The sequence below is a fragment of the Phyllostomus hastatus genome, unplaced genomic scaffold (genome assembly GCF_019186645.2).
Source record: "Phyllostomus hastatus isolate PE091 unplaced genomic scaffold, TTU_PhHast_1.1 phas_contig_113, whole genome shotgun sequence".
Classification (NCBI taxonomy): domain Eukaryota; kingdom Metazoa; phylum Chordata; class Mammalia; order Chiroptera; family Phyllostomidae; genus Phyllostomus; species Phyllostomus hastatus.
The window spans coordinates 3,712,418-3,726,160 of NW_025333530.1; the positions used below are offsets into that span (position 1 = coordinate 3,712,418).

General features: G+C 33.9%; 1 protein-coding gene across 1 annotated transcript in view; it reads left to right on the top strand.

Moving 5' to 3' along the window:
• CUL5 (cullin 5) overlaps window positions 1-13,743 on the top strand; it is a 101,571-nt gene that overhangs the window by 57,584 nt on the left and 30,244 nt on the right. The window contains exons 8-10 of the mRNA XM_045836537.1: window positions 8,542-8,635; window positions 11,831-11,961; window positions 12,194-12,301. Coding sequence (XP_045692493.1) covers window positions 8,542-8,635; window positions 11,831-11,961; window positions 12,194-12,301 — 333 coding nt within the window. The remainder of the gene's footprint in view (window positions 1-8,541; window positions 8,636-11,830; window positions 11,962-12,193; window positions 12,302-13,743) is intronic.

Consider the following 13,743-nt stretch of genomic DNA (forward strand, 5'->3'; position numbering starts at 1 on the left):
ACTCTAGTTTATACAGCTTAATTGAAGCATATCCATGTTAAGCATAAGAAAATTCAACTATAAAGGTCCATCTAAGAAAGGATAAGAGAGAGCAAGAAAGAGAGAATGAGAAAGGTAGAGATAAACAAATAGATATGACAACCTGAATAGAATAGTCAAGACCCCCTTTCTACTTGAAAACACACATACAGCCCTGGCTGGGTTACTCAGTTGTTTGGAGCATTGTCCTAATGCCCCAAGGTTGTGGGTTCCCTCCAGTTGGGCACTGAGTGTATGGATAGTTGAAGTGACATGTCAGTGTTTCTTTCTTCCTCTCTCTTTAAAATGCATTAAAAAAATTTTAATACACATAGAGTGGGAAGAAACTTGAAATAGGAGATGTGAATTTTCTTTTCCACAGCTACCAAATAGTGTGAGCATTTTACCCAGCTGAATGATAGTAGAGTTTAAAGATAAATTTTTGTTTTGTTATTTCTCAACAAAGACACTAAGTGCAGTGTAGTATGCTTCCAAAGAAATTGTACTTTATTGGGGATGTTAGAGGTCTGTTTATGTAGTTCATTTTTATTTTCTGCTCATTTTTAAAAATCAACCATTCTATTTGAAATGTGACATATGTACTGAAAAGTGCACAAAATCTAAAGTGTATATGTAAGTTAATTATCACAAAGTGAACGTAACTGTAAAATCAACAGGAAAAGAATTAATAGCAATTTGGAAACCTTCTATCATACCCCCTCCAAAGGGGGTACAAGACTATTAATTAATATCTTTTTCTTCAAAGGTTATCACTTTCCTAACTTTTAACAACATTGATTATAGCAAAGTTTGGTGCAGAGGTGACATCAAGCACCAAAACTCGATAGTTAATTTTGACATTGAGAATGTAAGGCTTAACGTTTTACTATATTATATACCTCACTGAGCTAAAGCCATTATACTATATACATAATATTTATTATGTGTTCATTAGTTTACAGTTTTGTTTTGAAAGAGAAATAATATGTTAAAGTGAAATATATTGTAATGGAAGGAACAGTAAACCGAAAATCACCAAGTCCTAGTTCTAATTTAATATAAAGTACAAATACTATTATTTGAATAGGTAGTAAGACACAAGTCACTTTCATACTAAAATCTAATGAAAATAGACTTACTGTCCTAAATTTCCTCTTAGAGGAATTATCAGCCCTCAGAAACATGTTATGCTATACCTTAATGCTTTATTGATACTAGTTTTAGTCTATACTTATCTATTAGGCTATTCTTGTTAATGGTGGACAATTACATATCAGTTTATGTGGGGCTACACAGCATTGCTCACCGGAATTTAAGGTTAAATTATGTACATGTTTGGTACTTATGTTTTTCTTAAAAATTAGGAAATTATTATGGTTTATTAATTACCTTCTTTGAATTTAGTTGGTATGGGTCAGTCTTAATCATCTAAACCTGATTAGTTTTCAGTATACACAGAAAGAAAGTTTCTGGACTGTATTCTGTATAATAGAGCAAGTCTCACCTAGGTGGTACCCAGTTGTGAGGCCAGGCCTAATAAAGGCCACATGTACGTTTCAAGTAGAGTTCTTAAAGCGCTTAGCATCTTACTGAATTTGTTTATGGTTTATAAGAGTGTTCTTTCATTCTCTTGGGTATTCCAAGCATCTGATCATATCATTTGCAAATAATGATGCTTCCTTTATTCTAATATTAATATCTTCTGTTTCCTTCAGTGGATTAAAAATCTATCTAATATTAAATGATAAATTTTACAAAAATGTTAATAATATCGGGAATCCTTGTCTTCTAATCTTTGATGGGAGTGCTTAAGCATGGTGGGTTTTTTTGGCATGATGTATGCTATGCATTTTACTGTGTTAAAAGAATATTCTTATTCTTTTATAAAGAATATTATCAGGCCTGCTCTTCTACTTTTACTTACAGGAGAGCAACTTAGCCCCACTTAGATCCAATTAGACACACGATTCTAATAAGCTTGATTATCTTTGGATGGGCTTGTAGCAGTGGAGCAGCAGTGTGTTAGTAAAACTGGAGAGGCTTTGGACCTGTGCTGCTGAAGGGGCATTAGTGACAGCAAAAAGTGACACATAATAGTAAAAAAAAATGAGGAAAATATTTTAACCAAACTAACTTTTTACTTTTTTCTGTGGCTATTAGTAGTTTAGGCAGTGGTCCAATATATCTTGGTATTCCTTGAAGGCATTCAGGTAGTATGTATTATGCACCTAAAATATGTCAGGCCTCATGCTAGTTAGGGACAAGAAGACAGACCTTGTTCCTCTTCTCATAGCGACACTAGACTAAAATGGATTGTTTATATAACGGAGTAGTGGAATATAGAGTTGATTGGTGGTGGCAAGTTTTCATCTCTTCACAGTGACTAGGGCACTCATAGGGAGACAGAGGCAGTATGTTATAGTGGTGTGGGGCTTTCATGTTGGAACCAGATGAGGATTTGAATTTCACTGTTATTATTTTACCAGCTGTATGCCTTTTGGCAAGTTATTCAACCTTTTTATTTCTTGTTTTCCTAACTGTAAAATGGGATAATACCCACTTAAGCTGTCACAGTTTAATGAAATGACTGTATAGAAAACATTTAAGCACTGTGTCTGGCATGGTAGTTCTTACTGTTAGGGCTCTGGTTTGGAGATAGTTGCTTAGTGATTCTGAGACAACTATTTTACTGTCTGTACAAAGCACTGATAAAACTGGATTAGTAGTAGGTCATAGTCATAAATTATCTAAAGTGAGTGCTTATTAGCCTTTAGTATTTTAGTATACTAAAGGTGAATTGATCTGACTCTTCATTGTTCTCTGTAAAGAGTTGTGTGTGTAACTGGTTTAGAAGTGAAGCAATTACCACTAGTTATAATGTTAAAAAAGAAAGAAGAGAAATCTAAATCAAGCTAGAAAGTCCAAGATAGTTTAATTTTGAGAATAACCTACTATACATGGAATAAATTAATAATTGAATATGTTACAGATATCCATGTATGGTTAAATAACTAGTTGATAATGAAAAAGTAGAATCTCAAAGTGGAGAGATGTAGGATAATTTTTAGTTCACCTTCTGCTTTATAGCTGAGGAAAAGCAACTTATTGATTAGAAGGAATTATAAAACTAATAAAAATCAGAGCTGTACTTGTTGCCTTTTACTAAATTTCAGTGAAGTAGAAGTTATTGTTCAAACTGAATACTGCTTAAGGAAGACTCTGCTCTATCACTTAGTCTGCCCGTCCCACCTTTCATCTTCACAGACCTATGCATTCATTCATTCAACAATTACTGAGTGCCTGCTGTGTTTTATGGCAGGCATCATCTTTGAAGAGTTTTGCTATAGAGGAAGGTAAAACATCAAGCACACTGATAGTTAAAGTGTTTCACCTTGCAGACCTCTGGGGAGAGATTGCTATGGATTTAGAAGTTGTGCTCATCTCAGGCAAAATACAGGAATTGATGGCATATGACAAAAGGTTTTTTTCTTCACGGAAGCTAGCAAAAGGAGACAGAAAGGGAATACAAGGTGAGAGAGCTGGTTTATCGCTATCCTTTCCATTCAAGATGTATTTTTCAAATAACAAGAATATGTTTAGGGTTAACTGTATATAGTACTTTGGTAAATGATGGGGAAGTAATACAAAAGAGGAATAACATGGTCTCTGCCCTCTAAGAACTGACCCATTTGTTAAGATAAGACTCATTTAAAATAAGGAGAGAACTCTGTAAAGCAACCTCCTTTTCTTCTTTTTGCCTACATAAAATAGTTTTCTAGCCCTGGCAGTGTGTCTCAGTGGATTGAGCATCTAAAAGGTCACCTGTTCATTTCTCTGTCAGGACACATGCCTGGGTTGTGAGCTAGGTCCCAGGTTGAGGGAGGGTGAGAGGCAACCACACATCGATGTTTCTCTCCCTCTCTTTCTGTCTCTTTTCCCCTCTCTCTGAAAATAAACAAAACTAAAAAAAAAAGTTATCTAAAGGATTTTTCAACACACAGAGATCTATACCATAATTACTCTCTCTTTTTTTAAAAAAAGCTTTGTTATGAAAGTTTTCAAATATTTATATTTGAGAAAATAGTCAAATGAACCCAACCCACCCTCATCCCTCAGATTTAGCAGTGATCATCATTTTGATCATATTGGCTCAGTTGATCCCTCTTTTTCCCCTTCTCTTCCTTCTGTTCTCTTTCTTTCTTCTAGCATTTTAAAAGAAATTTATGACATCATGCATTTTAACTCTAAACCCTTCTGTATTACATTATTTTTAATAACTGTATATATTTTATCATATATGTACTATAATATATTGATAACTAACCAGTCCTCTAATGATAGACATGTTAATTCTTACTCATTATTATAGTTTATTTTTTACAAATAATACTTCCTGGAATGTCCTTATATTCCTGTATCTTTTTAACATCTTTATGCATAATCTTTCTCACATGTGGCATTCTTTTAGAACAAAATTTCCTAGAAAAGAGATGGCCAAAGCAAAGAGTATGCGCCTTTTACAAATTGCTACATAATACCAAACTGATCTTCAGAAATGTTATAGTAGTTTTTACTCCCATCAACAGTGTGCCTGTTTATCTTTGTTGATCTGAGTTTTGTCAATGTATTAATTTTTCCAATCTCCTAGTATCATAGATTTTTTATGTCCATGTGGAAAATTATTAATAAGGCTTGGACACCTTTATTCATATTATGGACCATTTGTATTTCTTCTTTTGTGTGTTCAAGCTAACCTTTTATAAGCATTACTTCCATTACTTCTTCATTCAAAAACCATAGTGTCATTTTCTATCTCTGATTTTCAGGACCCTTCATAATTGGCCCTAACTTATTTTTCTAACTTAATAGTGTCCTGCAAGAGTTCTTCTACATCAATAAAGAGTATTTCCTCATTAATATACCTCATTCTGTTCATTTTTTAAAATTCATTTCTGAATAACATTTAACTTTCTTTAATATTTTACTTACTACTTTTCTTACTTTTTCCTGCCTATTAAATCCTTCAGAATCCTTATAGTCCATTATGCAATAAAGTTACCCCAAATTCTCTGGCTTTTATAAATTTTGTCTTATTTGATTTCCCACTGTACCTATTTATTGTTTCCACCACTTGATTTAGTAGCATATTGTAGACTGCTTTGTTGTGTTATTTTATCAAGCACCAAATCTCTGTGAGGCCATGAATAAATATGTAATATGGACAGAACAGTTTCCTTATAAAGTTTATAGTGTGGTAATATGGATTTATTTCCACTTTGCTTTGTTAGCGAGGCTGAACTTCTTTTCATATACCTCTGTCATATATGAAGTATGTACACATTTTTAGATACGTAGTTAGTTACATATCCCAACTGGATTGTAAAATCATTGGGGATATATCACCATATTTTATACTTTTCTCTTCCTCACAACACTTAACTCAGTTCTGAGCATGTAGTGATTACTAAGTACATACTTGCTCTGTAATGTAGGCTGTGGAGTCACATACATGACCGCATACTGTAGTTCAAGACCTTATAAAGTAACTGTACAGCATTTACAAGTTACTTTGCCTGTCTAAGTTTGTTTCTTCATATGTTAAATACCTGCTTCATAATTTCATGTGGATTAAATGAGATAATGTATGTAAACCATTTAGCACAATGCTTAGTTCAGAGTAAGTGTTTTTTAAAACATACTTGTTATTATAATTTGTTTAACCTCCCAACCTAGGAACTACTTCATCAACCTTTTATTTCCCTAAGTTTTTTTCATCTAAACAGCTAAGCAGATTCTGCTCTGTTTACTTCAATTATTTTGTCAATTTAGCATTTCAGTTTTTTTGTCAGGTTAGCCTGTCCTTTTAATCCTCATCCTAACACACAATAATATGTTTAATATTGTGTATTATATTCATTTGCAAATATTTGAAACAAAAGTTTTATGAAATAATACTATTATTTGTGATGCACTCTTTTTGTTCATTATTGTACTATTTTTTTTTTAAATGGTCATAGCCATTAAAACTGATTGTATAACAAATAGTTTCAAAAACACTGGTCTAGATTTTTGGAATTGGCAAAATTTGGACTGTTACTGAACTGGAATATGTTGAAGTGTAAAAAATTTTTTCTGTAATTTCCTTTTTCTTCTTTTTTTTATTATTGTTACTCTGTTATAGTTGTCCCAATTTTTCCCTCTTCCACCCTGCCCACTCCCCGCTCCCACAGTCAATCCCCACACTGTTGTCCACGTCCATGGGTCATTCATACGTGTTCTTTGACTGATCCCTTCCCCTTCTTTCCACCATTATTTCTATTTCCCCCCAAAGGGGGGCTCCACTTTGGCAGCTGTCAATCTGTTCTATGTTTCCATGTCTCTGCTTCTGTTTTGCTAGTTAGTTTATTTTGTTCCTTAGATTCCTCTTATAAGTGAGATCATATGGTATTTGTCTTTCACCGACTGGTTTATTTCACTTAGCATAATAGTCTCCAGTTCCAACCATGCTGTTGCAAAAGGTAGGAATTCCTTCTTTCTTTTTGCTGTGTAGTGTTCCATTGTGTAAATGTACCAGTTTTTTGATCCACTCATTTACTGATGGGCACTTAGGCTGTTTCCAGCACTTGGCTATTAGAAATGGTCCTGCTATGAACATTGGGGTACATAGGTTCTTTTGAATTGGTGCTTCAGGATCCTTAGGGTATATTACCAGCAGTGGTATTGCTAGGTCAAAAAGCAGCTCCATTTTTAATTTTTTGAGGAAATTCCATAGTGTTTTCCACAGTGGCTGCATCAGTCTTCATTCCCACCAACAGTGCACTAGGGTTTCCTTTTCTCTACAACCTGGCCAGCACTTGTTGTTTGTTGATTTGTTAATGATGGACATCTGACAGGTATGAAGTGGTATCTCATTGTGGTTTTAGTATACATCTCTGATAGCTAGTGATGCTGAGCATCTTTCCATATGTCTGTGGGCCGTATGTATGTCCTTCAAGTGTAGAAATTTTTAATGAGATAGAAAACAGATAAAGTGACAGGCTGGGAGCTTATTTCAATTGCATTTTCCCTTTCTTTTCCATTAGTTATATATAGTTAATTTACCTATTCTCAGTCTGTTTTTGCTGCTGAAGGTAGGAATTAGTTGTGTATTTTCCACATATAGAATGGTATAAAATGAGGTTACTCAGCAGTTGGTGGGACAGAAATTTCTCAGCCACTTTGTATGTATATTGTTTTTCATAGGATACAAATTGAAATACATAGATTTTAGTGTAATTCTCAAAGAGGGACTTGAAAAAGCTTTTTATTATGGAAATGTTAAACTATATTTACAAGTAGAAAGAAAGAATAGTATAATGAATCTTTATTGCCTAAATAAAACTTCTATAATTGTCAACATTATGTTAATCCCAAGAGGAATTTTTAACAAAGAACTTTTAAGGCAATCATAATTTCTTTTCTTAATATAGATAAATGATCTGTTTTTCAGAAGAGATATATCAGCCTTAGTATCCCTTGCTTTAGTACCAACAATCCACTTATTTTATATGATAATTGCAAAAAGAATAAATAATTATATGGCACAAGTCCTGAGGGCCATATGAAACACTAAACCCTTGCCATCTATCTTACTTGAAATATTTCAACAGCCTTGTTTGCCAGTCCCCCTCCTGCCTACCACTCAGTATCACCCACCTTGCTGCTGATCTTTTCAAAATGACTTGGGGGAAATACAAGCTTGTTATGTGTGTCCTCTGTTTAAAACCTTCGATTCTTTTTCCTCTACCTATAGAATAAAATCCCAAACCACAGATTTTTTTTCATTCATGATCTGGCTCCAGCCTACCTTTATTGCTTTCTCTTCCACTGTCTGTCTTGTCCCTACCACATTTAGCTTATTATTCCCAGAATACTCCGTTCACTTTGGACTTGTACTTATTTTTTCAAGATTCAATTTAAACTTCCTGTTATGGATGAGATGTTTTTAACTTCCTCAGAAAAAAGTATATAGTTCCTTTAATTGCTTCTGTTTGTTTTGGGGGGCAGGGTGTTTCGCCAATTAACTGAGTCATATTTATTAATCTATGTTTGACTTCCTCCTCACCCTTAATTAGTGATCTCCCCCAAATATCTTAGTCTCCTAAACACTTCTTTGGTGCCCATACATAGTAGGCATCCAATGATGGTTTATTGAATGAATGTATGGATATGTTTAGAATTTGAAAATCTCATTCCAACATGTGTTTTCTTCAGAAGTGTTTGTCTTCTTAAGCAAAAGTTTATTTTTTCATTTTGTTTTGTATGAGTGTTATTTTTTTCTCTCCCCCCTTTGGAGACTTTTGTTAAAATTTCTAAAGAGAACCTAAGTTCCTTAATGGGAACTATATTGTGATAAAGGTAAGTAAAATCTTCTTTTAGTATGCTTAACTTTTGCTGTTATTGAAAAATATAGTCTTATGGAGCTATAAAGCAAAATGAAGTGGAATAAATTTGTACTTATAATAGCCTTAACTAATTTTTCAGCTGATGGAATGCTGTGTAAATGCCCTGGTGACATCCTTTAAAGAGACTATCTTAGCAGAGTGTCAAGGCATGATCAAGCGAAATGAAACTGAAAGTAGGTAAAATATCACTTAAAGTTCTCATAATCTTTTAAGAGGGTATTTTTGAGGCAGATCTCTTTTAATAAATTGCTCTTAGATCATTCTTTTAACATAAGTATATTTGTTAAACTGTGTTTAAAGAAAAGGATAAAATATTTAGCATAGTTAGAAGCACTGTAAGAAGGTTTTAAACTTACATTTTTATAACCCCCCTTAGTAGTAGCATTATGTGTACGAATGCATATGTGTATTTCAATATGTTCTCCAAAGTAGGACTCTTCATTTAAAGGCTAATTTAAATGGTAAACATATGGTATAGGATAGAACTGGGTATTTGACTTGTTTATGGAACCTTATGGATTTTTTATTTTTTATTTTTTAAAGATTTTATTTATTTATTTTTAGAGAGGGAAGGGGGAGAGAGAGAGAAACATCAATGTGCGGTTGCTGGGGGTCATGGCCTGCAACCCAGGAATGTACCCTGGCTGGGAAAAGAACCTGGGACACTTTAGTTCCCAGCCCGCGCCCAATCCACTGAGCTACGCCAGCCAGACCTTATGGTTTTTTTAGAAAGTCATAAAACTCTCCATGTTAATCTTTATCCTTGACCCCCAAAATATGTTATAATTTAAGATTATAGAAGTGTTTTTTAAATCACTTAAATGTTTTCTTAGTAAAGGTATATTTAAGGGGTGGCAAATATATTATAACCAAAAAGAATATAAAAAAAAATAGTCCATATCCCTACTACCCAGAGATAACCATGTGTGATATTTTGATGTATTCCTTTCCCAGTTTTATTGTGTATAGTTGTAAGGTCCCATTTAATTTCTAGTTGCATTCAAAATATGTATCTCAATTCAGTAAGTTCATACACTTTTTAGAAGCAGTTTTGTAGTGAAAAGCAAGACTGCTCATTGGAATAAATGAAATATTTGAATTTCTGTATGCCTCCAGGCTAAGTAGAGATACATCTGATCCATTTTGGAATCCCTCCCAAAGGATTTACTTAGTAATAACCAGTTTTGTGAGGTAGGATTTTTGTGAAGGTCAAGTGGTATAACATGCGAAAATACTTTTGAATGCTGAAAAATTCTATATAAATACAGTTTTACATTATGTCTAATATACCTTTATTTTATAGTCATTACTCTCAATAATCTGATGACATGATTTTTTTTGCTCCTTATTGATATTGTTGTGTATTCCATATTTTATCTACCTCATAAAACGTACTAATGTTCTGTATAAATTTTTTACTTCTTAAAATAAAAAATATTCCATGTGTTGACAGTCACACTACTCACCTTTTTATTTTTTATTTTAATTGTTGTTCAAGTACAGTTTTCTGCCTTTTACCCCCAACCCTTGCCACCTCCCTCCCATTTCCACCCCCCCATTATTGTCCATGTGTCCTTTATACTTGTTCCTGCAAACCCTTCCCCTTTTCCCCTGAAATTCCCTCTGTTGTTCCCTCGGGTCACTGTCAGCCTATTCTTGATTTCAGTGTCTGTGGTTATATTTTGCTTGTTTGTTTTGTTGATTAGGTTCCTGTTAATGGTGAGATATGGTATTTGTCTTTCATTGCCTGGCTTATTTCCCTTAGCATAATGCTTTCCAGTTCCATCCATGCTGTCACAAAGGGTAGGAGCTCCTTCTTTCTTTCTGCTGCGTGGAATTCCATTGTGTAAATGTACCGTAGTTTTTTATCCATTCATTTACTGATGGGCACCTAGGTTGCTTCTAACACTTGGCTATTGTAAATTGTGCTGCTATGAACGTTGGGGTGCATGGGTTCTTTTGGATTGGTGTTTCAGGGTTCTTAGGATATAATCCTAGCAGTGAAATTGCTGGGTCAAAAGGCAGATCCATTTTTAGTTTCCTGAGAAAATTCCATACTGTTTTCCATACTGGTTGCACCAGTCTGCAATCCCACGGACAGTGCCCTAGTGTTCCCTTTTCTCCATAACCTCTCCAACGTTTGTTGTTTGTTACTTTGTTTATGATGGCCATTCTGACCAGTGTGAAGTAGTATCTCATTGTGGTTTTAATTTGCATCTCTCTGATGGCTAGTGATGCTGAGCATCTTTTCATATGTCTCTGGGCCCTCTGTATGTCCTCCTTGGAGAAGTGTCTGTTCAAGTCCTTTGCCCATTTTTTAATTGGGTTGCTTGTTTTCTTAGAGTGGTTTCATGTGAGTTCTTTATATATTTGGGAGATCAAGCCCTTGTCTGAGGTATCATTGGCAGATATGTTTTCCCATACAGTTGGTTCTCTTTTTATTTTGATACTGTTTTCTTTAGCTGTGCAGAAGCTTTTCATTTTGGTGAGATCCCATTTGTTTATTCTTTCCTTTATGTCCTTTGCTCTAGGGGACATATCAGTGAAAATATTGCTGGATGGAATATCTGAGATTCTCCTGCCTACGTTCTCCTCTAGGACTTTAATGGTGTCACAACTTATATTTAAATCTTTTATTCACCTTGAATTTATTTTTGTGTATGGTATAAGTTGGTGCTCGAGTTTCTTTTTTTTGCACGTGGCTGTCCAGCTCTCCCAGCACCATTTGTTGAAGAGGCTATTTTTACTCCATTTTATCCTGCTGCCCTCTTTGTCAAATATTAATTGACCATAGAGACTTGGGTTTATTTTTTGGCTCTCTCTTCTATTCCATTGGTCTTATGTGCTTGTTCTTATGCCAGTACCAAGCTGTTTTGATTACAGTGGCCTTGTAATATAGTTTGGTATCAGATATTGTGATCCCTCCTACTTTGTTCTTCTTTCTCAAAATTGCAGCAGCTATTTGGGGTCATTTATGATTTCATGTAAATTTTTGAAGTGTTCTATGTGACTCACCTTTTAAAAGAGTTGGGTTTTGCAGTATGTGATGATTTTTAAAAACATTTTTTTATTGTTGACACTATTACAGATGTCCCCCATCTTCCCCTCTTGCCTCGCTCTGTGTGATCACTTTTAATTAGAGTTTCTTTTAAAAATAATTTTTATTAGACTTACAAGGTAGATCAGGAAGTTATAGTACTTCCTATAACAACTCCTGAACTAGTTATACCCACAAGATACTGTCAACTTCAAACTAGTATTTCTCCAAACTCTTATTATCATAGGCATTCTAGATCCATGATACAAATCAAAGAGAAAATATAGTCTATTGGTTGAAGTGATTACATAGGTATGTTCTATCCTTTCAGAATTACACTTAATGTTTTCATTGATGGACAAAGTTCCTAATGGGATAGAGCCAATGTTGAAAGACTTGGAGGAACATATCATTAGTGCTGGCCTTGCAGATATGGTTGCAGCTGCTGAAACTATTACTACTGTAAGTTTTCCTCAATGGTAATGATAGATATAAATCAGGTTTATTTTTTAAATGGAAGTTTGGGTATTAAAAATAGTAATTGATAGAAAAACAGTGATATTGGAACATCTTTTAATTTTAAGGAAGCAGTTTTTCACACAAATTCCTAAATTTTAATGCTCTAGTATTTTATTAAAATTATGTTTATATTTTCTTTTTTAAGAAACTCAAATATAAAACATTTTCTTTTTAGGACTCTGAGAAATATGTTGAGCAGTTACTTACACTATTTAATAGATTTAGTAAACTTGTCAAAGAAGCTTTTCAAGATGATCCACGATTTCTTACTGCAAGAGATAAGGTATATTTTTTCTTATATTAACAGTACTATTATTATTTACTTTTTTTAGATTTGGACAGATAAATTGTTTACTGTATAAAAGCAAAATGCAGAAAAGGATATAGCATGATTTTGTTAATGGAAAACAAAGGATATGCATTTTATACTTTGTGTATAATATCATGATTTAATTTTAATAAGAAATTTTCTTGGATGGGATAGGTGGAAGAGGGCTGAGGGAATTGGAATAGCTGAAATAGCATAACAATTAAAAATGATAAAAAAGAAACTTGCATCAATATGCTATTAAATTACAAACTAAAAACCTAGGAACAGTGATTTTTTTAATCAGTCAAGGGCTATCATATTAAATACATTTATCTTATTGTATGTTTTTATAAGCATTGGGTACACTTGTGAACTAGAATTTAGCCAGAAAGTTGCTCTTTTTCATTTTTCAAATAATGTTTTTGTTTTTTAATATTACTGATTATTGAATTCCTACTTATATTTATTTTATGACCCAGCTGAAAGTATACATCTGAAACTTCCTTAATACCATACTTTCCCCATCTTATCCCAAGTAGATTTGATTCTTCTGTCCTTTCATTGGGCTTCTGTGAGAGTTGTGTCACATTATTCTTGCTTCCCACACCTTTTTTTCTATCCTCACTAGAAGAGGATAATGTTGTAAAACTTAGTATTGTCCTTACAGTTGTGTCTTTTTAAACATCACTAACCTATTACTAGAAATTACCATTGTTTTTTTTCTCCTCTTCAATTACCTTTCTTTACTTTCCAAGTTAGCTTACTTTCCCGTGACTCTAAAAAGACATCAACTTCCTCTGGTAGGCTTTTGTTTTCATCCGTTTTTTTAAAGGTGGATAGATAGATAGAGTTAGAGATAGATAGATAGAGAAGGAAAGAGGTTAAGGGAGTATCACAGTAATGAGATTTTTTAAATATTAAATTAAATGACCTGCAAAGGCTTCTTTGAGGTGACGTTTGAATCAGGATTGCAGGTGATTAGGAATAAGTCATGTGGCTATCTGAGGGGAGAGTGTTCCAGCTGGAGGGGACAGCAGGCTGCTGAGGCTGTAAGGCAGGAATACATCAGTGATGTTTTAGGAACATAGAAAAAAGAGGTCATTTTGACCAGAGTGGATTGAATGAGTGGTAGAGATAACAGTAGAAAATAAAGTCAAGAGGTGACAGGAAGCCGGGTCATGTAAGACTCTGTGAGCCATGGTTTTTACTCTCAGTAGGGTTTGGAATGTCATAATAAGCTTTGAAACAGAATGACAGGACCTGACTTAACATTTTAACAGAATCACCTGACTGCTGTAAAAAAGGAAAGATAGACTAAAGGGGGGCAAGAGAAGAAGCAAGAATATCAGTTAAGAACCTGTTTAAGTAATTCAGTTAAGTAATGATGGATGCTTGGCCCAGAAAAATAGTGGGTA